The sequence below is a fragment of the Schistocerca americana genome, chromosome 2 (genome assembly GCF_021461395.2).
Source record: "Schistocerca americana isolate TAMUIC-IGC-003095 chromosome 2, iqSchAmer2.1, whole genome shotgun sequence".
NCBI classification, from domain to species: Eukaryota; Metazoa; Arthropoda; class Insecta; order Orthoptera; family Acrididae; genus Schistocerca; species Schistocerca americana.
In genome coordinates, this window is record NC_060120.1 from 299,171,473 (window position 1) to 299,197,942 (window position 26,470).

At 43.9% G+C, this 26,470-nt stretch overlaps 1 protein-coding gene across 1 annotated transcript in view; it reads right to left on the reverse strand.

Annotated features, from left to right (window-relative positions):
* The window catches only part of LOC124593972, a 526,982-nt gene that overhangs the window by 44,575 nt on the left and 455,937 nt on the right, over positions 1 to 26,470 (reverse strand). Inside the window, exon 6 of the mRNA XM_047132321.1 lies at positions 18,430 to 18,594. Coding sequence (XP_046988277.1) covers positions 18,430 to 18,594 — 165 coding nt within the window. The remainder of the gene's footprint in view (positions 1 to 18,429; positions 18,595 to 26,470) is intronic.

Sequence of the window (26,470 nt, forward strand, 5' to 3'; positions counted from 1 at the left end):
CTTGAATTACTGTAGTGATTTATACGCAAGAGGAGAAAGTGTAAGAGGAGAAAATATTACAAAAAGGTTGCATGAAAAGCCTTATGAGTGCGTTATGAGTGGTAAAGGAACATATTGAAAGAGGCAGTGCAGGAATGTAGTAAAACACCTAAACGGAAGCTGGTGGCTTAAAGTGTGGCATACAAATTTTAATTTAGTGGGGACGGATATGTAGACTTGGATAACGTGTCATAGTCACGATCCTTTAAGGGTTCTTGGTTCAAATGGCTCTGAGCACTATGGCTCTGAGAACTTAGAACCAATTAAACCTAACTAACCTAAGGACATCACACACATCCATGACCGAGGCAGGATTCGAACCTACGACCGTAGCGGTCGCTCGGTTCAAGACTGTAGCGCCTAGAACCGCACGGCCACTCCGGCTGGCTTAAGAGTTCTGTTTTTACCGATTGAGGTACAGTACCCTAACTAAGCTAGGATACAACAAATTGTGGCTGGTTGCGTAGACTGTGATGCATGTTTATTACTGAGGGTAACATCTTCTAGGTTGTTAGGCCGCCTGATGTTCAGTTCTTTTTGACTACGGCGCTTCGAGCCTCTTGCGGGGAATTTCGTCTAGATATTTTTGTGTTCATGGTTACCTGAACACTGTCAAGGACCAGTGTTGCGTTCGGTTATAAAAAGGAGGTTTCCCGCACGTATGGGGAAACTCCTTTTTACAAGTGAACGTGACACTGGTCTTTGTCAGTGTCTAGCTAACCGTGACCACCAGAAGATCGTTGACAAGACTCCATCAGAGGTGTCGAAACTTCGATAGTGCAGAAGAAATGTTGTTGTTGTTGTTGTTGTTGTTGTCTTCAGTCCTGAGACTGGTCTGATGCAGCTCTCCATGCTACTCTATCCTGTGCAAGCTTCTTCATCTCCCAGTACCTACTGCAACCTACACCCTTCTGAATCGGCTTAGTGTATTCATCTCTTGGTCTCCCTCTACGATTTTTACCCTCCATGCTGCCCTCCAATACTAAACTGGTGATCCCTTGATGCCTCAGAACATGTCCTACCAAACGATCCCTTCTTCTAGTCAAGTTGTGCCACAAACTTCTCTTCTCGCCAATCCTATTCAATACCTCCTCATTAGTTATGTGATATACCCATCTAGTCTTCAGCATTCTTCTGTAGCACCACATTTCGAAAGCTTTTATTCTCTTCTTGTCCAAAGTATTTATCGTCCATGTTTCACTTCCATACATGGCTACACTCCAAACAAATACTTTCAGAAACGACTTCCTGACACTTAAATCTATACTCGATGTTAACAAATTTCTCTTCTTCAGAAAAGCTTTCCTTGCCGTTGCCAGTCTACATTTTATATCCTCTCTACTTCGACCATCATCAGTTATTTTGCTCCCCAAATTGCAAAACTCATTTACTACTTTAAGCGTCCCATTCCCTAATCTAACTCCCTCAGCATCACCAGACTTAATTCTACTACATTCCATTATCCTCGTTTTGCTTTTGTTGATGTTCATCTCACATCCTCCTTTCAAGACACTGTCCATTCCGTTCAACTGCTCTTCCAGGTCCTTTGCTGTCTCTGACAGAATTACAATGTCATCGGCGAACCTCAAAGTTTTTATTTCTTCTCCATGGATTTTAATACCTACTCCGAATTTTTCTTTTGTTCCCTTCACTGCTTGCTCAATATACAGATTGAATAACATCGGGGAGAGGCTACAACCTTGTCTCATTCCCTTCCCAACCACTACTTCCCTTTGATGTCCCTCGACTCTTATAACTGCCATCTGGTTTCTGTACAAATTGTAAATACCTTTTCGGTCCCTGTATTTTACCCCTGCCACCTTCAGAATTTGAAATAGAGTATTCCAGTGAACATTATCAAAAGCTTTCTCTAAGTCTACAAATGCTAGAAACGTCGGTTTGCCTTTCCTTAATCTAGCTTCTAAGATAAGTCGTAGGGTCAGTATTGCCTCACGTGTTCCAATATTTCTACGGAATCCAAACTGATCTTCCCCGAGGTCGGCTTCTACTAGTTTTTACATTCGTCTGTAAAGAATTCGCTTAGTATTTTGCAGCTGTGGCTTATTAATCTGATAGTTCGGTAAATTTCACATCTGAATGTGTTATGAGTGGTAAAGGAACATATTGAAAGAGGCAGTACAGGAATGTAGTAAAACACCTAAAAGGAAGCTGGTGACTTAAAGCATGGCATGCAAATTTTAATTTAGTGGGGACGGATATGTCGACTTGGAATAACGTGTCATAGTCACGATCCTTTAAAGGTTTTGTTTTTACCGATTGAGGTACAGAACCCTAACTAAGCTAGGTTACAACAAATTGTGGCTGGTTGCGTTAACTGTGATACCTGTGCAGAAGAAATATTGAAGAGGAAATGCCGTAACCTGACAACCCAGAAGATTTTATATTCATTGACAACGGCCACGAGACACTACAGACTTACACATTTATTAGGGCCTCCCAAATTCCAGTCGACAGCTTTAGTCGCAATCCGCCTTCCTCCGAAGCTTATCTAGAATAAGTGTTGTGGAACGAGTCAGGATGGCGTAAGCACAGTCCGAGATGCCACAGAAGAGTGTCGGTTTACGAAGTAGTAGCGTGACACACTGAACTGCTTTCACCCTTTAACTGCAGTCTGGCTAGGACATAGCTGAAGCATTAGAATCAAGAGAAACTGGATTATTTCGGCCGCATGCATATCTTCCGGGTAATGGCGATCAAATTGGGTGGCACGGAGGCGACGTCGGAGGGAAGTGAACGGCGCGGGCGACCTGTCCAGGCGGGGAAACTCAGCTAATTGGCTCGCCTCATTACGCGCTGCCGAGCGCGGCACGTCGGCGGCTGGCCGTGAAAGCGAGCCCGAGGGCGGAGCGGCGAGGCCTGCCGTGTAGCTCGTGAGGCGTGGTGCCGACAAGTGTCTGGGGACGGCGGGGGTCCGGGCTGGGCGACGTTCCCCACATCAGCTAGACGCTTTCCTGTGAATATCGATGTCATAGCTGCTGTCAGTAATCACGTGGCAAATATGGATGGTGGTCAGTCCCCCCCTCCCCCTCCCTCCAGAAAACTTTAGGAACTAGAAGCCTGATTTAGGCCCTTAATCGCTGTATTTAATACATTTTACGACCATAAATGAGGAAGAGGAACTCGTGGCGGGCAGCATCAAACCAGTCAAAAGACTGATGACTCAAATAAAAAAAATGAGGAAGATATATGTAACTGCCCAGATAAGTAAATTTATCAACTTGTTCAAGCAGTTCATTGCCTACATGAACTTGGAATTTCACTTGATCTTTTTTGTCGCATACCATTACTTTTGTTTTTGCTTTATTAATTCTCATATTATATTCTTCCCCCATAACATTATCCATTCTATTCAGTAGGATGGAAGGAGCAAGGCAGGAGTGAGGGTAGAATTTCTCAAGCAAATGCTGCTTTTAACAAGAAGAAAAACATCTTAACATCTAAGAGCATCAGCCTTGAAATCAGGAAAAGATTTTTGATATAATATGTGTGGAGTGTGTAATGCTATGGGTGTGAAACATGGACTCTCGGGACAGAGGAAGACAAGAAGCTAAATTCTTTTGAAATGTGGTGCTATAGACGCATGCTCAAAATAAAATGTATCGGCAAGGTCACAAACGAAGTGGTTCTGGAAAGAGCAGGTGAGAAGGGAAGCTTCTGGAGTTTCATTGTTAAAAGAAGAGTGCAAATTACAGGCCATCTATTAAGACGTAAAGGACTCTTGAACACAATCATAGAGGGGTATGTCGAGGGAAAAAGACCAAGACGAAGACGACGACTGAGGTACATGGATCAAATCGTGAAAGATGTGGGATGTAACACCTATAAAGAAATGAAGAGAAAAGCTGAAAGACGCACAGAATGGAGACAAGTTGCCATTGTAGCTGTTGCAAACCAATCCTTGGATTGACCACTACACAAGAAGAAGAAGATATGTAACTGATCATATGCACTGATGGAAAAAAAACGCAACAGCAAAAAATAATTAGTATAGAGTTATGAAATTTCGGGACTGCATTTATCTAGGTAACATATTTAAGTGATTAACATTGCAAGATCCTTGGTTAACCTAAGCACGAGGTAAACCATCGCAAATGTGAAATGCTGATACGTTAACAACCGGTGTACCCGCCAGAATGTTCACTGAACGTATACAAACGTGCATGAATTTTGCCGGATGTCAGTTTGTGGGAGGGAGTTCCATGTCCTCTGCACTTGGTCGGTCAATACAGGCACGGTTAATGCTGGTCGAGGATGACACTGCAGTTGTCGTCCAATGATATCCCATACATGTTCGACTGGAGACAGATCTGGTGATTGAGCAGGCCAAGGAAACATGTCGACACTCTGTAGAGCATGTTGGGTTACAACAACGGTATGTGGGTGGGCGTTATCCAGTTGGAAAACACTGTCTGGAATGCTGTTCGTGATTGGCAGTACAACACGTGCAATCACTGGATTGCCGTACAGATTTACAGTCAGGGTACATGAGATAACCACGAGAGTGCTCCTGCTGTCATACGAAATCGCATCCCAGATCGTAACACAAGGTGTAGGTGCAATGTGCCTAGCATGCGTACACGTTGGTCGAAAGCCCTCAACTGGCCTCCTCCTAACAAACAGGCGGCCATTACTGGCACAGAGGCAGAATCAGCTTTCATCAGAAAACACAACATACCTCCACCCTCCTCTCCAATGAGCTCTCCCTTGACTCCAGAGAAGTCGCAAATGGTGGTGGTTCGGGGTCAATGGAATGCACGGTACGGGGCATCTGGCTCGGAGCTGTTCTTGAAGTAACCGACTTGTCACAGTTCACTGTGTCATTGTGCTGCCAACTGTTGCTCAAAATTGCTGCTGCAGAAGCAGTACGATGCGTCAGAGACATATGCCGAACATGAAATCTTCCCTCTCGGTAGTGCCACGTGGCCGTCCGGAGCCTGTTCTTCTTGCAACCGTACATTCCCGCGATCACCACTGCCATCAGTCATGTACAGTGGCTACCTTCCTGCCAAGTCTTTCTGGAATATCGCAGAAGGAACACCCAGCTTCTCGTAGCCCTATTTACACGACCTCCTTCAAATTCAGTGAGGTGTTGATAATGGTGTCTGTCACCTTAAAGGCACACTTGACTAACATCAACTCACCATCTCCAATCTCAAAGGTAACTAATGCTCACGACCATTACAGTTTATACTTAAAGCAACCCTGGTTTGCATCCTCATGATGGCGCTCTAGCGCCACTCTTATGCGACTGGTGCAAAATATCAATAGACATCATCTTTTGGAAGTAGAAACACCCCTAACAGTTTCTGTTTATGTCGCACAACTACTTCTTGGTGTTACCATTTCTTTTGCGTCAGTTTTATTAATCCAAATTATCATTTTCAATGAAGAAAAGTCTTTCAGCCCCAGCAACACTCACACTTCCAATGGATGTGACAGGGGAACCTGCGGTTGATAATCCCCCTGCCACTTCTACGTTTACTACTGACTGCTGCCTACTACATAAATGTATTTCCGTTTCATAGAAACTGTCGCAAATTTTTTTTGTTGTCACCGGACTTTCGTAAAGCAGCAGCTCACGTAGCCTGCTGATGACAATCTTTCGCCGGTCGGTGTGGCTGTGCGGTTCTAGGCACTTCAGTCTGGAACCGCGTGACCACTACGGTCGCAGGTTCGAATCCTGCCTCGGGCGTGGCTGTATGTGATGTCCTTAGGTTAGTTAGGTTTAAGTAGTTCTAATTCTAGGGGACTGATGACCTCAGATGTTAAGTCCCATAGTGCTCAGAGCCATTTGAACCATTTTGACAATCTTCTCCAAAGTCTGATAACGAATCCTGTCGGCTTTGTTGTTGTTGCTGCGGTATTGAGAAATGAGGGACTTCTTTTTTTTTATCTACGTCCACTAGTGATGATGCGATGCAACGCAACATTTTTTTTTGTATGTAGTCAGGACTCTGTTTAATATTTTTATAACTATGACTTCGAACATTGCGGAGACACTCTTCTGCATCGTAGTATGTGACAAGTTCGTCAGTTTTGCTTCTTGTCCACTCCATTTCGCAAAGGATCGCACGTAAAGAATCCACGCACCACTAAAGACAGAGAAAAAACAAACAGTAGCGTTGCGTACCGGTATTTAGTGGTAACAGGCCAGTAACTACGTTCCTTTGATCTGTACAGACACTTCCGTGGAACACTCGTCTTGTCTTGCCAAGGTGATATCAACATGTTGCGAAGATCGGTAGTCAAGTACTACCGCCAACAATGTTGCAGAACATGTTTCCAACACAGTGTAAACGCGCCTTTAGCAAGCCGTGGTGACGAAATCATTCAGAGAGATTGACTGTGTACTCAGGAAGGAAATCATCACAACCTACAAAAACGTTTAATAGCATATGATTAGCGAAATGTAAATAGTATGTTTTTCGATTTATTTCGAATATCAAATTGTAATATTACGTATTTTAGTAACTTCCCGTAACTCTGTAATTAAGGTAATAAATCTGTAACAATTGCGGACAATCCGTATTAGTTGGCAGTTATGCACTGTCCTCGGAACTAGCTCTACGAAACGCTTGTTAAACGTTGGGGGACAATCTAAAGCCAGTTTTGTAGGTGTAGAGGCGCATCATAGCGCAAAAAAAGAAAAAAAAGAGCAAAAAATTGTATCGACGTTTCGGTCACGGCCCCAGTCTCCTTCCTGCCGGTCTACTGGTGTCCAGAAGACATGGTCAGATGGCAGCGTAACCTCGTACATGCACAGTGCATCGCCAGGTATGTAAATGGTTAGAGCTGCAGTTCTCTGTGATGACAGAGTGCATTAGTGTTGTTTGTGTTGAATGTTGTTACCAGGCCTAGTAGATTATGTAAGGGTGTGAACGCGTCAGATGATGTTGAGCGATCGTTCTGAAGAACACGGAGATGTCGCGTACTCATGTGATACGCCGTTATCACCACCTGACAGAGTTTGAAAGGTGTCTCGTTGTGAGTCTCCATTTGGCCAAATGGTCGAATCGTGGAATATGCAGATATGTGGAGCACTCAGATATGACGGTGACCCCATGCTGGAGTGCGTGGGAACATGAGGGCAGGCAAGCTCGCATTATGCAACAATCACATTGTAATCCCTTACCAACTACGCCTACCTCCCGATAACATATAATGGACTCCCTTCAACATTCCGTGTCACACCGCATCGTTGGTCGGTAGATACCAACAGCCGGAGTAAGGAATTACCTTCCACTGCGTAGGCTGCGTTAACACCACAACACGGGTGACTGCGTTTGGAGTGGTGCCGTGGCAGAGAAATGTCTACTGATGATGGATGCAATGCACTGTGTTCAATGGTGATTTCCGGTTGTGCACTACCCCGGACGACCTGGGGAGAGATCCGTTCTTACGATGTTTTGGCGGCGCACGGCGATTTTGCTCGTGGCGTCACGGTGTGGGGACCATCGTGTGTGACTTCAGGTCACGGCTTGCAGTGATTGAGGGAACACAAAGGCACACCGTGGGCATCCTGCGTCCTCTTGTTTTGCCACTAGTGTGACAATGTCATGGTGCCATTTTTTAGCAGGACAATGCCTGTCTAGATGTCTCTATAATCTGTCTCCATGATGTTCAGGTATTCCCATTGTTGTGCCGTACGAAAATACACTCACGGAAACGACGGTGGGTTCTTTGGTTTGCTCAGGGAGGAGACTGATTGGAACTATAACATGTACAACATTAATTCTCTTAATTACAACAAAGAGATGAAGATTTTCTTTACTTTGTAAAATATATCTCCACAGAAACCTTCTGAGTATTTACAGTAATTAAAGTATATCAAGTGATAGAAGACAAATTTGCAAGACACTTCACTTAGTCTCGGTTGCTTATTTTCATTCGCTTATGTCGTTTGGTATTATATTTTGGGATAACTCTTCCCATTCTAAAAGGATATTTTTGGCTCAGAAATCGGCGGTTCGGGCAATAAGTGGTGTAAGTTCACGAACCTCTTGTCGACCCTTGTTCACCAATCTGGGTGTTTCCACATTGGCCTCTCAATATATATATATATATATATATATATATATATATATATATATATATATATATATATATATATATATAATATTGTCATTTCTTGTTAACAATATTAGCTTATTCACAAGAATAAGCAGCTTTCACTCGGTTAATACTTGGCAGAAATCGAACCTGCATGTGGATAGCACTTCCTTAACTCTTGTGCAAAAAGGTGTGCAGTATACTGTTGCATCTATTTTCAATAAGCTACCACTCGAATTCAAAAATCTTCGCAGTAATCCACGCGCTTTCAAATCGAAACTGAAGAGTTTCCTCATGGGTCACTCCTTCTACTCTGTCGAGGAGTTCCTTGAAAAATTAAGCTGATTCTTATTGTATTATTGATTGCATTTACTCAAACTTATGGACTGACTTCTTCGGGTTCATAAATATTTATTTTTATCTGTTATTACTTTTATGTTGTAATTTCATGTGCTGACACGTTCCATAACCTTGGAGATTTGCTCCTCAGTTTGGTCATACGAAACTTGACGTGTAAATAAAAATAAAATAAAAGTGAAGCATAACGGACATAATGCTCGTATTAAGTCTGCCTAAGACATCTAAGACACTGATGTTCTATTTAATACTCTGTTGTCGACGTGGTCGCTGAGTGCGAACTAGGCTGAGGATTTCTCTGCTGAGCCGTAAGTAGACCATCGATTACGGCAGCGTAGCGAAGCTCTAGGCGGCATGGGTACCCGGACATTGCTCATTTGTCGATATGTGATGCAGCATTATACTCTTCTGAGGGTCTGCTTTGGCACCCTACTCTTCGGACGACACCAAACCCAGGGCTACCAAGGTACCCAGATTTGCCCTGATAGGATACATGTGGGAAAATGTGGAATGTCAACTGTATCCTAGTGTCAGTATCATGGATATCAAGGACCAATTACAACAGATGTTGACGAGTTTTCCTTGGGAGATGATACAGCTGCTTTATGACACGTTTTCCAAACAAATCCTGCATGCGTCCATGCCAGAAGGTGTGCAACATAATATTAATGAATGGGCTCAGACTGTTAACTTCTTTGTAAAATTGACTAGGTTTTGAAATCACTAACATAACATCAGGTATCTTCCGAACTGCTAAAGTTTGATTCCCTTTCCTCCTCCCGTTCTGGGTGCATAATTTTTTTGTCACGTGGGGTATTTTTTGTATACTTCTGATTCTCTAGCTGGGGCAACTATTCGAGTAATGGCCTACTGTAAAGAGTCTTTTCAAATAAATACCAGACTACCTGTAGGGGTGATAGAGGCTTACTCAATTGCTAATATTTGGGAGGAAATTTCCATTTTCAGTCATTGTCTTCGGGGGAGGGAACTATTTGTTATTTAATTTCGGAACAATTCAGTCAGAAACGAAAGTTAAAGAATGGCAATCATGGTTTTGATGCTGCCCCACAGCTGGCAGTCATCGACGAACGTAGATTATTGTTTTCATCACGCAGGACACAGGACGCGCCTTCGCAGTTCGTTGTTAGTAGCGCTAGCTTATTAAGCTGCTTGCGCAGGCTGTTAGTCTCTGATGGCTGGCATTTACATCACAAAAGAGGTAAATAAAGAATGCATTATAAAACCCATACGCAGACGCTTCCTACACAAGAACAGCTGCCAACGCCAGTAACTTAGAAGTAGACATCATCGGAGTAGTGAGGCAACTTAAATCACTTAATAAAAGCAAGTCTTCCAGTCCAGACTGTATACCAATTAGGTTCCTCTCAGAGTACGCTAATGCAATAGCTCCACATTTAACAAATGTATACAACCGCTCGTTCGTACCCGAAGACTGCGTAGTTGCACAGGCCACACCAATGTTCAAGAAAGGCAGTAGGAATAATCCACTAAATTACAGACTCATATCATTAACGTCGATATGCAGCAGGATTTTGGAACATATGTTGTATTCGACATTATGAATTACCTCGAAGAGAAAGGTTTACTGACACACAGTCAACGCGGATTTAGAAAACATCGTTCTTGTGAAACACAACTACCTCTTTAGTCACACGAAGTGTTGAGTGCTATCGACAAGGTATTACAAATTGATTCCGTATTTCTAGATTTGACACAGTACCTCACAAGCGTCTCGTAGTCAAATTGCGTACTTATGGAACGTCGTCTCAGTTATGAGACTGGATTCATGATTTCCTGTCAGAGGAGTCACAGTTCGTAGCAACTGACGGAAAGTCATAGAGTAAGACAGAAGTAATTTCTGGCGTTCCCCAGAGTAGTGTGATAGGTCCTTTGCTGTTCCTTATCTATATAAAAGATTTAATAGACAATTCGAGCAGCTGTCTTGCAGATGATGCTGTGTTTTACCGTCTAGTAAAGTCATCAGAAGATGAAAACCAATTGCAAAACGATTTAGAAGAGATATCTATAGGGTGCAAAAATTAGCAAATGACCCTAAATATTCAAAAGTGTGACGTCATCCACATGAGTCGTGAATGTAATACGTTAAATTTCGGCTACACGATAAATCAATCAAATCTACAGGCCGCAAATTCAACTAAATACCTAAGTATTACAATTACGAACAACTTAAACTGGAAAGAACGCACAGAAAATGTTGCGGGGAAGGCGAACCAGAGACTGCGTTTCATTGGCAGAATGCTTTGAATATGCAACAAATCTACTAAAGAGCCTGCCTTCTGGAGAACTTCTGCGCGGTGTGGGATCCTTACCAGATAGAATTAACGGAGTACATCGAGAAAGTTCAAAGAAGAGCAGCACGTTTTGTATTATCAAGAAATAGGGGAGAGAATGTCATGGACATGATACAGGATTTGGGATGGACATCACTAAAACAAAGGCGTTTTTCGTTGCGACGGGATCTTCTAACGAAATTTTAATCGCTAACTTTCTCCTCCGAATGCGAAAATATTTCGGTGACGCAGACCTACATAGGGAAAAGATCATCATATTAAAATAAGGGAAATCATAGCTCGCACGGAAAGATATAGGTGTTCGTTATTTCCGCGCGTTGTTCGAGAGTGGAGTAATAGAGAATTATTGTGAAGGTGGTTCGATGAACTGCTGCCAGACCCTTAAAGTGTGACGTACAGAGTATCCACGTAGATGTAAAATGTAAATGTAGATATACATACGTCTTTATGTTATCGCTGTTGCTGTCATGTTCAGTAAAACTGTTCCGGGTCAGTGACCGCGTTGTACTATTGTGAAGACCATGGTTTGGCCGCTATTTTAAGAAGGCTTCACCAGCGTGGTGAAACAGTGGACGAAGTGTTGGTCATACAACAACACGTCGAGCGGATCACACGCCACGCAGTTACACTGAAGATTTTCTATGTAGTCACCATTATTCCCCGGCGGCTTTTCATAGCGTGAGACATAAGTTTAAGTTCAAAATACTTTGCAGGAATTTTACCATAGCAGCAGATACGCGGGGGCCATCATAGTATGATCGACGATCATGACGATTTCGAAACACAGGCCTTCCAAACAGAAGGCACTATTTCCGTGACATCAGGATGTGCTAGTAAAACAAACCTTGTTTGCCACTACTCTAATATTCGATCGAAGCGACCATTAGGCAACATAAAATTACTGTAGTAGCCCGAGGCCCACGTGAAAGACAGGCCGCGGCGCGTACATCACGAAGGTAAGACTGGACTCGCTCAGCTCAGCAGAAAAAAATGCATTGCTAAACCTGTTAACTCGCCGCTGGGCGTGTACGCACTAACGAGAATTGCCTCTTCTACTGTAACCTGCTATTATGAAGTCTTACTGATTAACAGTGCAACAACAAAACTTAATTTAAGATCAATACTCAATGTAAATGGTATAACGGCTTGTTTATAACATTTAGTCTCTTCTGCTTAACAGCCCTCGTTGCATACAAGAAGTGGTGCCTTATGCAACTGATAATCATTTCGGCATGACTTTAATTTTATTGTACCCCAGTACATCCATAACAAATTATAACTAGGCCTAAGGGTTTCCGATCATTGTAGGACTAATAACAGTAAGACTTCATAATAACGGTTGCTGTAGAAGATGCAATTATCGTTTGTACATATACACCTAGTTACGAGCTAACAGCTGTAGAAACGTAGTTTGTCTGCTGAGTTGAGCGGGCGCGCAAGGGCAGGCTTACCTTCGTGACGTGCGCGCCGCGGCGTCTTTCTCGTAGGCCTCGTTAGTAGCCTACATGACGTCACTGATACTGCTTCCTCAGTAACACGACTAAAATTATAATAATTTGTTCATTTACACTTTATTTGTTCATTGACTCCACATTGGAGTGATGTTACAAAGTCCGTCAGTCGACACAGTTTCGAGACTGGCTTAGTAAAAAAAGGAAAGGTAAAATAGTAGATTTAACGCTTCATATGTTCTACATAGACCTCCTACCCCCCCCCCCCCCATTCCATTTGAACTCCCGCGTCACTTTGGCTTGAATGTGGTTATGTCAAACAAAGCGTTGACCCTTAATGTGGATTTCTGAACGTGTCGGTTTTTGGTAGCTTCGTATTGATAGCAAAAAGTCTTGTCATCCATGGTGATTTTTTTTTTTTTCAGAAAACTGTCCGCGTTTTGCATTTCCAATAAGTTGCAGGAGACATCCACGCGTCGTTGTTTTTATTCCAGAGTATTTGTTGAACGTCTGATTTAGGGAAGTTGTTCCATGCAAATTCGTGATACAACAACACTACGGCAGCACATCCGCTACTTACCACTGTTTCTGATAACTAACTGGTCGAATGCACATACGTTGTTTATGGCTGTTACATCAAGCTGCTGCAGTATTTACTGCGCTGCCGTAGGTTATGCGACAGGAATAAACTCACCCTCGCGGCTTTCTTGGACAGACGGTTGCATGTTGACAATCGGAACTGGCAGAAGATAAGATTTGTTTTCGTCAGCATCTCTTCATGTCACGTATAAATGACTTTGTGTAAGTAGTTACGAGCTGCGGTCCACAACTTGCACAAAATAGTCTGCCTGCCAAGAAAGTAACGTACGCAGAAAGGGAGGAAGAAACGAAATGAAACTTCAAGGCTTGAGAGAGTATGCGATGTTTCAGTGATTACAAAATAAAGCCAAATTTACAAAAAAACTTGGCACTATAAACCCACGTATCTGTATGAGGATACACTAGGTGCACGCAACGATTCGGTTGACAAGCGTGTCATACAGCTCTTGTAGCGTCTCCTGATGCAAGCTGATCCACACTTGCTGTAACTGAGAAATTAAATATGTTTCAGTCTATAGTCGCAATTTCTTGTTTTTGCCTACTGGCTACCGGTTTCTGTACATAGTACTGTGTACCGAAACCAGTAGCCACCAGGCAAATTTAAAAATATAATTATTTCTAAAGGGTACTGGTCGCTCTTCTAACAGATAGCATGTCGTCAATATATTGTAACTGATCCTTGATATACTGGATACTAGCAATGGGGTGGAGTTGACACCCGACCTGGTCCCACACATGGTCTGTCAGACACACATCTGGGGATCTCGCTGGCCACGGTAGTAACTTAGCATTCATACAGACACGTTCCATGTGGAGAAGATCATTGTCCTGTTGAAAAATGGCGCCGCGATACTGCCACAAGAAAGGTAACACACGAAGACGCAGGATGTCTGTGGAGTACCGTTGTGCCGGCAGAGTTCCCTTAGTGCTATCAGCTGTGATCTGCAGTCACACCCAACCCATGATGCCGGGAGTAACACCACTGTCTCTCTCCAAAACTTTGGAACAATGGAATCTGGAGTCGTTGCGCCACTATAGTCATCCGGATTAGTCCAGAACCGCAATTGCTGAAAACAATACTACACTATTCATCATCAGTTCATGCTTTCCGGTCACGGCACCATTCCAGGCGCAGCCATTTGTGTCGTGGTGTTAACGGCAGCCTAGTCCAGGGACGATAATTCCCTAGTCCGGCTGCTGCTTGTCTCCGACCAAAGATGCAGGATTACACAGGACGTTGCAGTGAGTGCATTACTTGTACTCGGTTCGCAGGTGGAGATGAAAAGTTCTTGGTGCACAAAACGCCGGTCCACCCTTGTGGTGGCCAGTCATGGTGGACCGGACTCTTGACGTTGAGTATGTGTGCCCTTATGTTCCCTTGACATCTAACATCTGGACACTGTCACATGAAAATGCCCCACAAATCTGGATATTGCACAAGCCCATTAGCCGGTCATTAGCCGACCAAATGGAGACCGACTTTGACGCTCCTCCAAAATCTGTCAGATGTTGATAACGCTGTTTCACACAAGTGCCCACATTTCCGTATCCTTCACAGAGATCACTCATTTCCAACGCTATTAAGGCCTGATAACAAAGCTCAACACGAATACCACTAATGAGCTCTGGTGATTGTTTTTCCTGTCATGCAGAACTGCAGTTCTAATCGTGTATATATTCGTCGAGGGTGTATACGTTTACGAAGCTACACTGACATCCGACCATGTCTTTTGAATACTTCACATATTTTGCTACGCAGTGCATATTAAAAGGCATTATCTCAACAACGCAGATCCCTAATGACGCCCCCATCCCCGCAGCAGGCAGTAACGAACATATGTCAATACAAGAAAAAAAAAAGATTTTTAGTTAAAGTGGTTAATCGCCGTGGTTTTATAGTCATGCTAAACCTAATACGATAACTAAATTGCTGTATCACCCACCATATTTACAGATTAACTTTAAATATGTAAAACAATGCATTTTAGAGATTGTAACGATATAATGGGTGATGCAACTGAACTGTCCACTTCAAATATTTTGAGAACCGTTTAGGGTAGCACAAATCTGTTTTCATCCAAATGATCTGTAACTCCTCACTAAACGACATATAGTTTCTTTTCATGGATATATTAATTGCACATGTATCGGTATCAACTCCGCTTTTACCAATGGAACTTAAGGACGGGGTAGTTCAATACCCAATACAGCCCATTTTTTTCTGAAAACAAGTTGGCTCTATTCAGCATCCCAATACTCTGTATTATTCACCACTCTTTTGGCTAAAAAAACCTATTTTTAACATAATCTCAGTTAAATGCGACAGCTTTACGCTACCTTACTGGGAGCGCCTGTATGCTCGCATGGTACCACACTACTAGTCGACGTTGGCGACAGCGTGTTTCTGCGATACTAACCTCCACATCATCCACGTACTGCTTCCCGCGCAGTTCATCCTTCATGTGCCAAACTGTTGAAAGTTGGAAAGCGCGAGATGGGGGCTGTAGGGTGGATGAGGAAGAACACCCATTGAAGCTTTGTAAGATCTCTCGGATGTGCAGACTTGTGTGAGGCCTTGCATTGTCATGGAGAAGGAGAAGTTACACTGAAGCGCCAAAGAAACTGATACCGATATGCGTATTCAAATACGGAGATATGTAAACAGGCTGAATACGGCGCCGCTGTAGGCAACGCCTATGTAAGACAACAAGTGTCTAGCGCAGTTGTTAGATCTGTTACTGCTGCTACAATGACAGGTTATCAAGATTTAAATGAGTTTGAACGTCATGTTATAGTCGTTGCACGAGCGATTGGACACAGCATCCTCGAGTTACCGATGAACTGGGGATTCAGGAAACCAGTAAAACATCAAATCTCCGATACCGCAGCAGCCGGAAATAGATCCTGCAAGAACGGGACCAACGGCGAGTGAAGAGAATCATTGAACGTGAGGGAAGTGCACCCCTTCCGTAAATTGGTCCAGATTTCAATGCTGGGTCATCAACAAGTGTCTGTGTGCGAACCATTCAACGAAACATCATCGATGTGGCCTTTCAGAGCCGAAGGCCAACTCGTGTACCCTTGATGATTGCACGACACAAAGCTTTACGCCTCGCCTGGACCTGCCGACACGACATTGAATGTTGATTACTGGAAACATGCTGCCTGATCGGACGAGTCCCTTTTCATATTGTATCGACTGGATGACCGTGTGTGGGTATGGAGACAACCTCATGAATCCATGGACCCTGCATGTGAGCAGGGAACTGTTCAAGCTGGTGGAGGCTCTGTAATGGTGTGGGGCGTGTGCAGTTGAAGTGATATTCGACCCAGATACGTCTCTGACAGGTGACACGTACGTAAGCATCCTGTCCACTTGCATCCATTCATGTCTATTGTACATTCCGATGGACTTGGACAATTCCAGCAGGACAATACCACACCGCACACGTCCAGAATTGCTACAGAGTGGCTCCAGGAATACTCCTCTGAGTTAAAAGACTTCCAGTGGCCAACAAACTCCCCCGACATGAACATTATTTAGCATATCTGGGATGCCTTGCAACGCGCTCATCAGAAGAGATCTCCACCCGGTCGTACTCTTATGGATTTATGGACAGCCCTGCAGGATTCATGGTATCAGTTTCCTCCAGCACCACTTCAGATAGTAGTCGAGTCCATGCCACGTCGTGTTGGTGCACTTTTGCTTGCTCGCGGGAGCCCTACCCGATATTAGGCAGGTGTGCCAGTTTCTTTGTTTCTTCAGTGTAGTTTGCATTTTTGTGGCGACGAACATGCGGAAGAAGTTTCTTCAGTCTTCTGAGGGTAGCACAGTACACTTTTGAGTTAATCGTTGCACCGTGAGTGAGCTCATCGAACAGAATAACCTATTCAATGTCCCAGTAGACATTCGCCATGACTTTACCAGCTAAGGGTACAGCTTTCAGCTTGTTCTTTGGTGGTGTGGCGCCACTTAATGGATTGCCTTTTTGTGTCTGGTTAGAAATGATGAACCAACGTCTCATCGCCTGTGACGATGTTCGACAGCAAATTGTCACAATCAACCTTGCAACGCGCAAGCAATTCCGTACAGACAGATCTTCGTTGCTCTTTATGGTCTTCCGTTAGGCGGCGAGGAACCCAGAAGGCACATACCATTGAGTACCGCAACTGGTGGACGAGTGTCAGCACTACCAGTAAAGAGTCCAGTTGAGCAGCGAGGTGTCTGTGATTCGTAGATCACATCGAATGAGAGTGTCCGCACGTTCCATCATTGCAGGAGTCACAGTTGATTGCGGCCAGCCGGCACGCGGGAGATCGGACAGGTTTGCGTGACCTTGTTGTGATTATGACAACCGCCTCGCCCAACGACTCGATGTGCTTTTGTTCACTGCAAGATCTCCATAGACATTCTGCAAACGCCTGTGAATATCTGGGATGCTCTGGTTTTCCGCCAAAAGAAACTCAATGACAGCTCTCTGCTTGGAACGCACCTCCGTTACGGACGCCATTTTGAAGGTTACGTATAAAGCCGTCAGTTAGCGGAACTCCATGAACCTATAGGGCTGAAGCGAGAATATTCCACGACGTCCCACAATGGATCCCCCATTTTTTCAAACAAAATTGTCTGATATGAAACTTCCTGGCAGATTAAATCTGTGTGCTGGACCGAGACTCGAACTCGGGACCTTTGCATTTCGCGGGCAAGTGCTCTACCGACTGAGCTACCGAAGCACGACTCACGCCCCGTCCTCACAGGTTTAATTCCGCCAGTACCTAGTCTCCTACCTTCCAAACTTCACAGAAGCTCTCCTGCGAACCTTCAGAACTAGCACTCCTGGAAGAAAGGATATGGCGGAGACATCGCTTAGCCACAGCCTGGGGGATGTTTCTAGAATGAAATTTTCACTCTACAGCGGAGTGTGCGCTGCCCGCGAAAGGCAAAGGTCCCGAGTTCGAGTCTCGGTCCGGCACAGAGTTTTAATCTGCCAGGAAGTTTCATATCAGCGCACACTCCTCTGTAGAGTGAAAATTTCATTCTAAAATTGTTTGAGAAAAAAATGTTATATTACTTATCGAACGCCCCTCGTAATTTCAGAAACGAGAATCTCAGCTCGAAAAGCGACAAATTCAACAGCGTTTCACTGTTCAAAATCCAATTAGAAGAAAAATTCCAATATTTAGAACTTTGGATTTGTCTACTTTAAGCATTAAACTAATTATTATCTTATGCAGAAGTTTGCGATTTTATGCACATACAAGGAAATCCAGCTTGTTGAATGAGGAGGGAAGTGTGTTGTACCACTGCAAAACCTGCATAAAACTTGCAAAGAACAAATGTAGTTTTCATTCTGTCAGTGTCGTTCACGTTGAGTTGGAGCACAGGTTAGTCCGAAAAAAAAGAAGAAAAAAAGGTCTTCAACAAACGAAGAGGAACTAGATGTGTTACTTCTTTACGGATAATGCAGAAGGAACAAGTAGAGAACACAGTTACGTGCACGTTGGTATCCCGACGGACAATGTCCAGCGTGGATGACAATGTAACCTCTGGAGAGGCGACTGGAGTGCGCAGTACTGACCTGTACCCGCTGCTCGAGGATGGCGACCTGCTCGCGCAGCGCGCGCGACTCTGCCTCGGCGGCGGCGGCCCGGGCATGCAGCTGCGCCACGTCCACCTGGTTGCGCTGCCAGCGCGACAGCTCCGCCTGCAGCTGCTGCGCCGCCGCCGAGCCCGCGGGCAGCACCTGCAGCAAGAGAAGCCGATCTCTCAGGCGCACCAGTCCGAGCTCAGCCACGTACGGTAGGGAGAGGTGGGCTACATAATGGTGCGGCAACTATCATTGTAGGAAAGCTGGACTGGTGCAGAAACGATTAGCGAATAAGTAAACACAAAAAACAGATGATTTATTTAACTTGTATTTCTTCAAGTGTATGTATACTCATTACAAATTATGCACAAGAAACAGAGTCCGGTTCATACTGTAGCAACTAGGATGAGACTCGCTGTCCTAAGAACGAACGAAGGGTCGCACCGGAGAGGCTCCGAGAGTGAGTGGGCCGCGCCGGTGTCGGCAGCCTTTCTATATCGCGCCGGCAGAGGCGCTGGAGATGTGGCTCTGAGGATGTGCTTTGTTGGGTCTGCCAGGTCCCGCACGACCGCTATAGGCGTTGGAAGGGAAGTTTCAATTTCGTCACCAACTGTGGAATGCCATTGGGGTGGTATCGATACGTGATACAACAGTAGGGATGGGGAAAATCGACCGATTAAAACCGATACCGATATTTCAGTTTTGGATTATCGGAATTTGTCGGAATTTATGTTTGGTCTCAATTACAACAAATATTTCCTGTTTTTTAACAAATAACCAGGTCAAGATCGGTAGAATTTGTCGTAGCTGAAGTGATAAAACTTTGTTTTTGAATGAAACTTTTTTAAAAAATATGAATTCTATTCATTTGTCCAATTTTTATAGCGTTGAAATATTGGGCTATTATAGAAGACGAGTAAAGCAATCAGTGCTATTTTAGTAACGACGCCGATAGAAACGAACAATAAATACGTGACATGAAATAAGAATCGGTACAGCATTGCTGAGACAGTAATGCACCTGTTGTCGAGTGGCGTCGCCTCTTAGATGGTACGTGTCTTCGTGCAGTGGGCAAATCATGCACACACTTCGTCTATGTGATAGTTTTTCACCGTCGTCACCGGCATTGACTGTATTCTGGAAGTGTTTTACGAAGTGTAATAGCAATGAAGTTCAATGCTCCATTTGCTTGCAAAGATTACAAATTTGCCTGCAATTTCTATGAAATAATGAAAGAGAAAGCGACGTATGTTTACACTACTAAATGAAAAATTTAACAATTCAATCACTGTTGTAATAAAAATAGAAAGTAGCAGATCTGCTGCCTCTGTCTATATAATATGCCATTATCTGCTTCTAACCCAAGGAAAAGAACAACTTAACAACGAAAGTAGAGTTCTCTAACCTCAGTTTTAATCCTGTAGCACAGACTATTCGTAATGCCCAAACGATGGTATGATGCTCGATTACAACATGGCTTTTGAGCAGAGTTTCAAAATATTCGTACTATCAATAAGAGAATACAGGCAATTTTTTTTGTAGAATTCAATCCCTTAACACTTTTCGAGAAAATCAGCGTGCGGTGGACTGAATAAGTTTTATTTGTCTTTTGTATTTGATATTTTGACTTTACATGCCTTCAATCTTACTGTATAATGCAAAAAGTATTAGAACATCTTAGAAATTTTCCGTCTTTCCGATGTCTACTTTTATTAGTGCAAATAGAAGTAAAAGAGCGAAAATCGGATGTTTCAGGAACTGGTTATTTTGAGCAGTTTTAAAGATGTGGTTAAGCTAAATATGAAAAAAAAAAACGGTTGATTGAAAACCAGATGCTTCAGACATAACCGCCATCCCTAACTTACAGCTGTCTATATGCATGCAAGTTATTCGGAGAGCAATCACATAAAGCACTGTCGGTACACAAACGACTCACACAATTATGAGGCTCTTATACAGTGTGGGCAGAAACAATCTGAAAAACTTGTAAGGACGTCGCAGGATACGTTGTGCTGAGAAATATAGGGTGGCTCACGGACTGTGCCGCCATTTGTTTCACATGTAATTTATGAGTCGCATTAAATATCCCGTTGAGCATCTGAACAGTAGTAGTAGCAGGGCTTTGAGAAACAAATGAGTTATGAAACATGTAATTCGCGATATATGTCGTCGCTGTGAGACTACGGGGTAGTTTGATAAGTCTGACATAAAAGCAGAAAAAAATGTTTTTTTCGTAAACACCTTACTGCTCGACGTAGTCTCCTTTGAGGGATGTACACTTGGCCCAGCGATCTTCCAGCTTCTTCGCCCCATTGTAAAAATAGGTTCTATGAGATTCTGCAAAATACTCGGTAGCTGCAAATATCTGTTCCTTATTTGATGAAAATTTCTTCCCAGCAAGCTAAAGTTTCAATTTACGGAACAGGAAGAAGTCACTTGGGGGCTAAGTCTGGTGAATAGGGTGGATGAGGAACCAATTCAAAGCCCAATTCATGCACTTTTACCATTGTTATTGCTGATATGCGGTACGGTGCATTATCCTGGTGAAAGAGCACTTTTTTGCGTGCCAACATTGGTCTTTTTCTCAACCAACGCAAGTTTCAAACGAGCCAACAATGAAGCACAATAGGGTCCAGTTACGGTTCTGTCTTTTTCCAAGTGGTCCATGAAGATTATTCCTTGAGAATTCCGTAAAACAGACGCCATCACCTTACTAGCTGGACGTCTTTTACATTGTTCTGACCGCCGTTTTGACTCTGGTGTGTAATGACGGATCCAGGTTTCATCAACATCTACAAATAGGCACAAAAGTCTTGCAGATTGCGATTAAACATCGCCAGATTTTGTGTTTAAATGTTGTGCCGGATGCGCTTTAGGTCTTCTGTGAGCAATCGTGGTACTCATCTCGCACACAGCTTCTTCATAGCCATTGCTCCGTATAGAATATTATGCACTCGTTGAGTTGAGGTGCATACAGTCTCAGCAATCTCATGAACTTTTATTCGGCGATCTTGCATTACCATATCATGGATTTTGTCAATGGTTTCCTTTGTGATGATCTCTATTGGACGACCAGAATGCGCTTCGTCTTGTTATTTTGCGCTCAGTAGAACGTTCTTCATCGTGATCAAAGGCAAGTTACCTCTTACTGCGAGAGTTGTTTATGAATAACAGAAACTTGTTTTATTTATGTTCGACGAACTATTGATGAGATGTTTGATGTACTTTTGTTTTGTAGTTTTTCTTATTTCACGTTTTAGTTGAGGAAATTGCGTTTCCAAGCGCTATGTGATAAATGTGTATTGTTTTCCTTCTTTTTACTACAACATCCCTCTGTTTACCGATACAAGTGAACCATTTTCGAATAATACCTGAGTTAAAAATTGACAATTTAAGTTTTCTCATGAATACTGATTATTCATAAGTAACAGACATTATGGTTACTATGTAGAACAATAACGTTTCGTAGGTTACCTGTTCCTTAAAAGCATCCTCACTCAGTTTCTATATGGTTCACCGCTTCCAGTTTTTAGGAGAATCTAGTAAAACACTGATTGTATACGTAAAGAAAGCGATAATTATGAGGTAACGCCCGACAGGTATGCAACACATCTAACACACTAGTAACGTGGATACATTCTTAACTAACCAGAGCTATTAGAAAAACTACCGTAGTCTTCCATTATTTATGGTTGCCCACAGTTGTTTTACAACTCTATGAATATACGACTACGCAGCACACGAAGCCTCCACGTTCCTTTGTAAGTTACGATTACACTGGACACGAGCTGATCGAGGTTGGGCCGTGGGTCAACAGAAATGGCAATAGATCAATAGAAATGGCTCAGGCGACCGCTTCACGGATGCAGGCCATTGGTGGACAGCGTCATGCTATGAGGGGCATTCACTTAGGCCTCCTTGGGGCCTGCGTTCGTAATCGAAGGCAATTTGACATCTGTACACTACGTGACCGTTATTGCAGACCATCTGTATCCCTTCATGTCTGATGTCCTCCCCGACAGCGATGTCATAAGGATAAGAGCCATTTCCCAAAAACAGAGTTTTGGGGCAGTGGTTTGTGGAGCATGATGGTGAATTCAAGGTGATGTCTTGGCCACGAAATACGTCTTCTCTGAACTGACAGATTTTTTTTCCTGGGTTCTGAGTTCTTTGGTCGTTGCTCATTGTGCATGCGCTCTGGATTCTTCGTTCTTGTTAATAATTTGTTTTTGTATTCTGAGCGCTGAATTCCACAGTCATTGTTTTTCTGTATGCACTCGGGATTGTTTATATCTATTAATAAACTGAATCATATTTGCTTAAGATTTACGCCAAAACAACTCCCAGTCACTTATTTCTACTATTAGCTTTCTGCGGCACAACACCATGAGCAAACGAATCTTCGCGTTAGACATTATAGGTCAGCCGAAAATCGACGCTGGCTGAGATAATCTGATACAGAACGTCCTTGGTCTGTCAACGTGTGGTACAGATTTTTTACTAACCACATAAGAAGTCTCTGTTTTGTTGATGGGACTCTACCCCAAGTTACTAACAGATAACCTGCTGCAATTCTTGGAGTACATCTCACTGGACGTAGTTCATTAAATACCAAGCTGACGGATGTTTTCCTCATTCTGCAGATATAATTAGGGAACTTTGCAACAGAATATTTGGAAAGCGTTGGATTGGTCATTAGATAAACAAAGAAAGGTCTGCAAGTTCATTAGGTGTAAAACTCCTGGACTTTTATCTGTGGGGAAAATTAAAACAAGAGGTCTACAACGAAACAACGACGACTCCCGAAGACATGAAATGCCTTGTGATACAAGCTTGTGCTGTGGTAAGTGCAGGTGGAATTCAGCGAGCAGTATTGTCCTTATGGAATCGCTTTCTGCTATGTAACTATGCTATATGTAAAATTTCCTGCGTATTTGATAAGCACTGGTAAAGATGAAGATAAGAAATGTAGCTGAGTTACGCGTTTGTTTGTAAACTTTTAGCTTTTAATGGGACTAATACTCCTGAAGGCGGAGCAGCGATTTGGGGCGCTGTTATCATGTTACTATTTGGTCAAGTTCCACACATGTTACGTCGTTGGAATCATCTTCGAAGCCTGTTTGCAACGGTGCAGAAGAAGTATGTAGTTACTATAAAAAAAAATCTGCCTCCTAATCTGGGAGCTGTAAACGATAAAAATTCCTTGCGTTTTTCTGAAAGCCTGTCATATTGTCCACGACTCTTAAAGAATACCGCACCTTGATATTCGTTCTAGAATTTTTTGCGGTGATGGTTTTCAACTGCCTCATCTTGTAGATGTCTACATCTACATCGACATCCATACTCCGCAAGCCACCTGAAAGTGTGTGGCGGAGGGTACATTGAGTACCTCTATCGGTTCTAAGGTTGGACCGGGCAGGGCAAGATGACCAGGAGAAGTTATGGGAGAGAGGCAATAAAAAGCACGTGAAGGATTCAGAGAGGAAAACACACAGTGTCCCTGAGGAATCCTGTGGTTGTGTCTAGCACATAATGTAACAGTCGATTACGATCACACAAAACGTGCAACGACATTCTACCACGGAGAACCTTGTGTCCTCCGCTTTGAACCATTATCCTGATGAGACTCGTGACTTATTTGGCGCGTACGGCCTGCGAATGAACCTCATGGCCTCTCTCAAACTGCTTCAAGGATATTCCCCGGATGATGTCATCCTCGCATACCGACGGTGATGACAAGCAGATGCTACAGAGGGCAAGATGATCAGCAGAAGTTATGGGAGAGAGGCAATAAAAACCACGTGAAGGATTCAGAGAGGAAAATACACAGTGCTGGCAGCCGCACTTGCAGTACTGCCAGGCGCCTGACCGCTGAGTTCCCAGAAAGGCGAAGCCAGCGTAACAGGAAGAGCCGGTCATTCATACACCTGCTGCGCCGCGAACCGGAGGATAATGAACCGCAGCGGTGCTCCCACGAGACCGCTCAGAACTGCACACGCTGCTTCTGCTTGCGTAACTGGAATAATACGTCGCGCATACTCTGAAACAACCACTTTTATTTTGCTGTAGCAATATACACTGAGGTGACAAAAATCACGAAGTACCTCCTAATAGCCGCCAGCTGTGGCCGAGCGGTTCTTGGAACTTCAGTCCGGAACCGCGCTGCTGCTACGGTCACAGGTTCGAATCCTGCCTCGGCCATGGATGTGCGTGATGTCCTTAGGTTTGTTAGGTTTAAGTAGTTCTAAGTCTTAGGGGACTGATGACCTCAGATGTTAAGTCCTATAGAGCTCAGAGCCATTTGAACCATTTGAACCTCCTAACATCGTGTCGAACCTCCTTTTCCTGGCGTGTTGCAGCAGCTCTATGTGGCATCGACTCAATAAGTCGTTGGAAGTATTCCGCAGGAATACTGAGCGACGCTGGCTCTATAGCCGCCCACAATTGCGAAAGTGTTGCCGGTTCAGGATTTTGTGCACTAATTGATCTCTCGATTACAAACGTTCCATAGAATTTATGTCGGGCGATTTCGGTTGCCAATTGTTCGTGGGCTGGTGATACGGTGCACTTTGATCCGTAAAAATTTCCATCGTTGTTTGTGAACATGAAGTCCATGAATGATTGTAAATGGTCTCCAAGTAGGTGAGGATAACCATTTCCAGTCAACGATCGGTTCAGATGGCCCAGAGGACGCAGTCGATTCCATGTGAACACGGCCCACACGGTAATGGAGCCGTCACCAGCCTGCACAGTGCCTTGTTGACAACCTGGGTCCATGGCTTCATGGGGTCTGCGCCACACTCGAACCCTGCAATGAGCTGTTATCAACTGAAATCGGGACTCATCTGACCAGGCCACGCGGCCGTTGTGGCCGAGCGGTTCTAGGCGCTTCAGTTTGGAACCGCGCTGCTGCTACGGTCGCTGGTTCGAATCCTGCCTCGGATATGAATGTGTGTGATGTCCTTAGGTTTAAGTAGTTCTAAGTCTAGGGGACTGATGACCTCAGATGTTAAGTCCCATAGTGCCCAGAGCCATTTTTTGATCAAGCCACGGTTTTTCAGTCGCCTAGGTTCCAGCCAATATGGTCACGGAGCCAGGAGATGGGCTGCAGACGATATCGTGCTGCCGAAGTCCATTAACGCCAAATTTCGTCGCACTGTCCTAAGTTCGCCGCACTGTTTTAACCGACATTGCATGTCTGTTACAACGACAACTCCACGCAAACACCGCTGTTCTCGGTCGTTAAGTGAAGGCCTTCGGCCACTGCGTTGTCCGTGGTGAGAAGTAATGCCTGAAATGTGATATTCTCAGCACACTGTTGACACTGTGTATCTCGGAGTGTGGAATTCCCTAATGATTTCCGAAATGGAATGTTTCATGATTCTAGCACCAACTACCATTCGGCGTTCAAAGTCTGTTAATTCCCGTCGTGCGGCCATAATCACGTCGGAAACCTTTTCACACGAATCACCTGAGTGCAAATGGCAGCTCCGCAAATGCACTGTCCTTTTATACCTCATGTACTCGATGCTACGGCCATCTGTATGTGTACTTATCGCTAACTCATGACTTTTGGTTCCAATGGCTCTGAGCACTATGGGACTTAACATCTGAGGTCATCAGTCCCCTAGAACTTAGAACTACTTAAACCTAACTAGCCTAAGGATATCACACACACCCATACCCGAGGCAGGATGCGAACCTGCGAACGTAGCGGTCGCGCGATTCCAGACTGCCAATGACTTTTGTCACCTCAGTGTTTAATGCTCTGCAAAGCATAAGGAGGATATAGATCAAGTAACATAACATGTTAACTACTTGGTGGAAAGAAATGAAAGTGCGGGAGAAAGTTGCCAGAGGTCTCCCAATCGTGGACAGAAACTTGGGCGTCACATGGCGTCAAGTTAGCGTGAGTATAGTGACAAATGGGTCTGGCCGCGGAACACGAGGCAGTTAAACTAATGGATAAATAAGGAGTTTGGTACTCCTCACAGCACTGTTTCACGCGCATGTGGAGCGTTCCGAACCACAG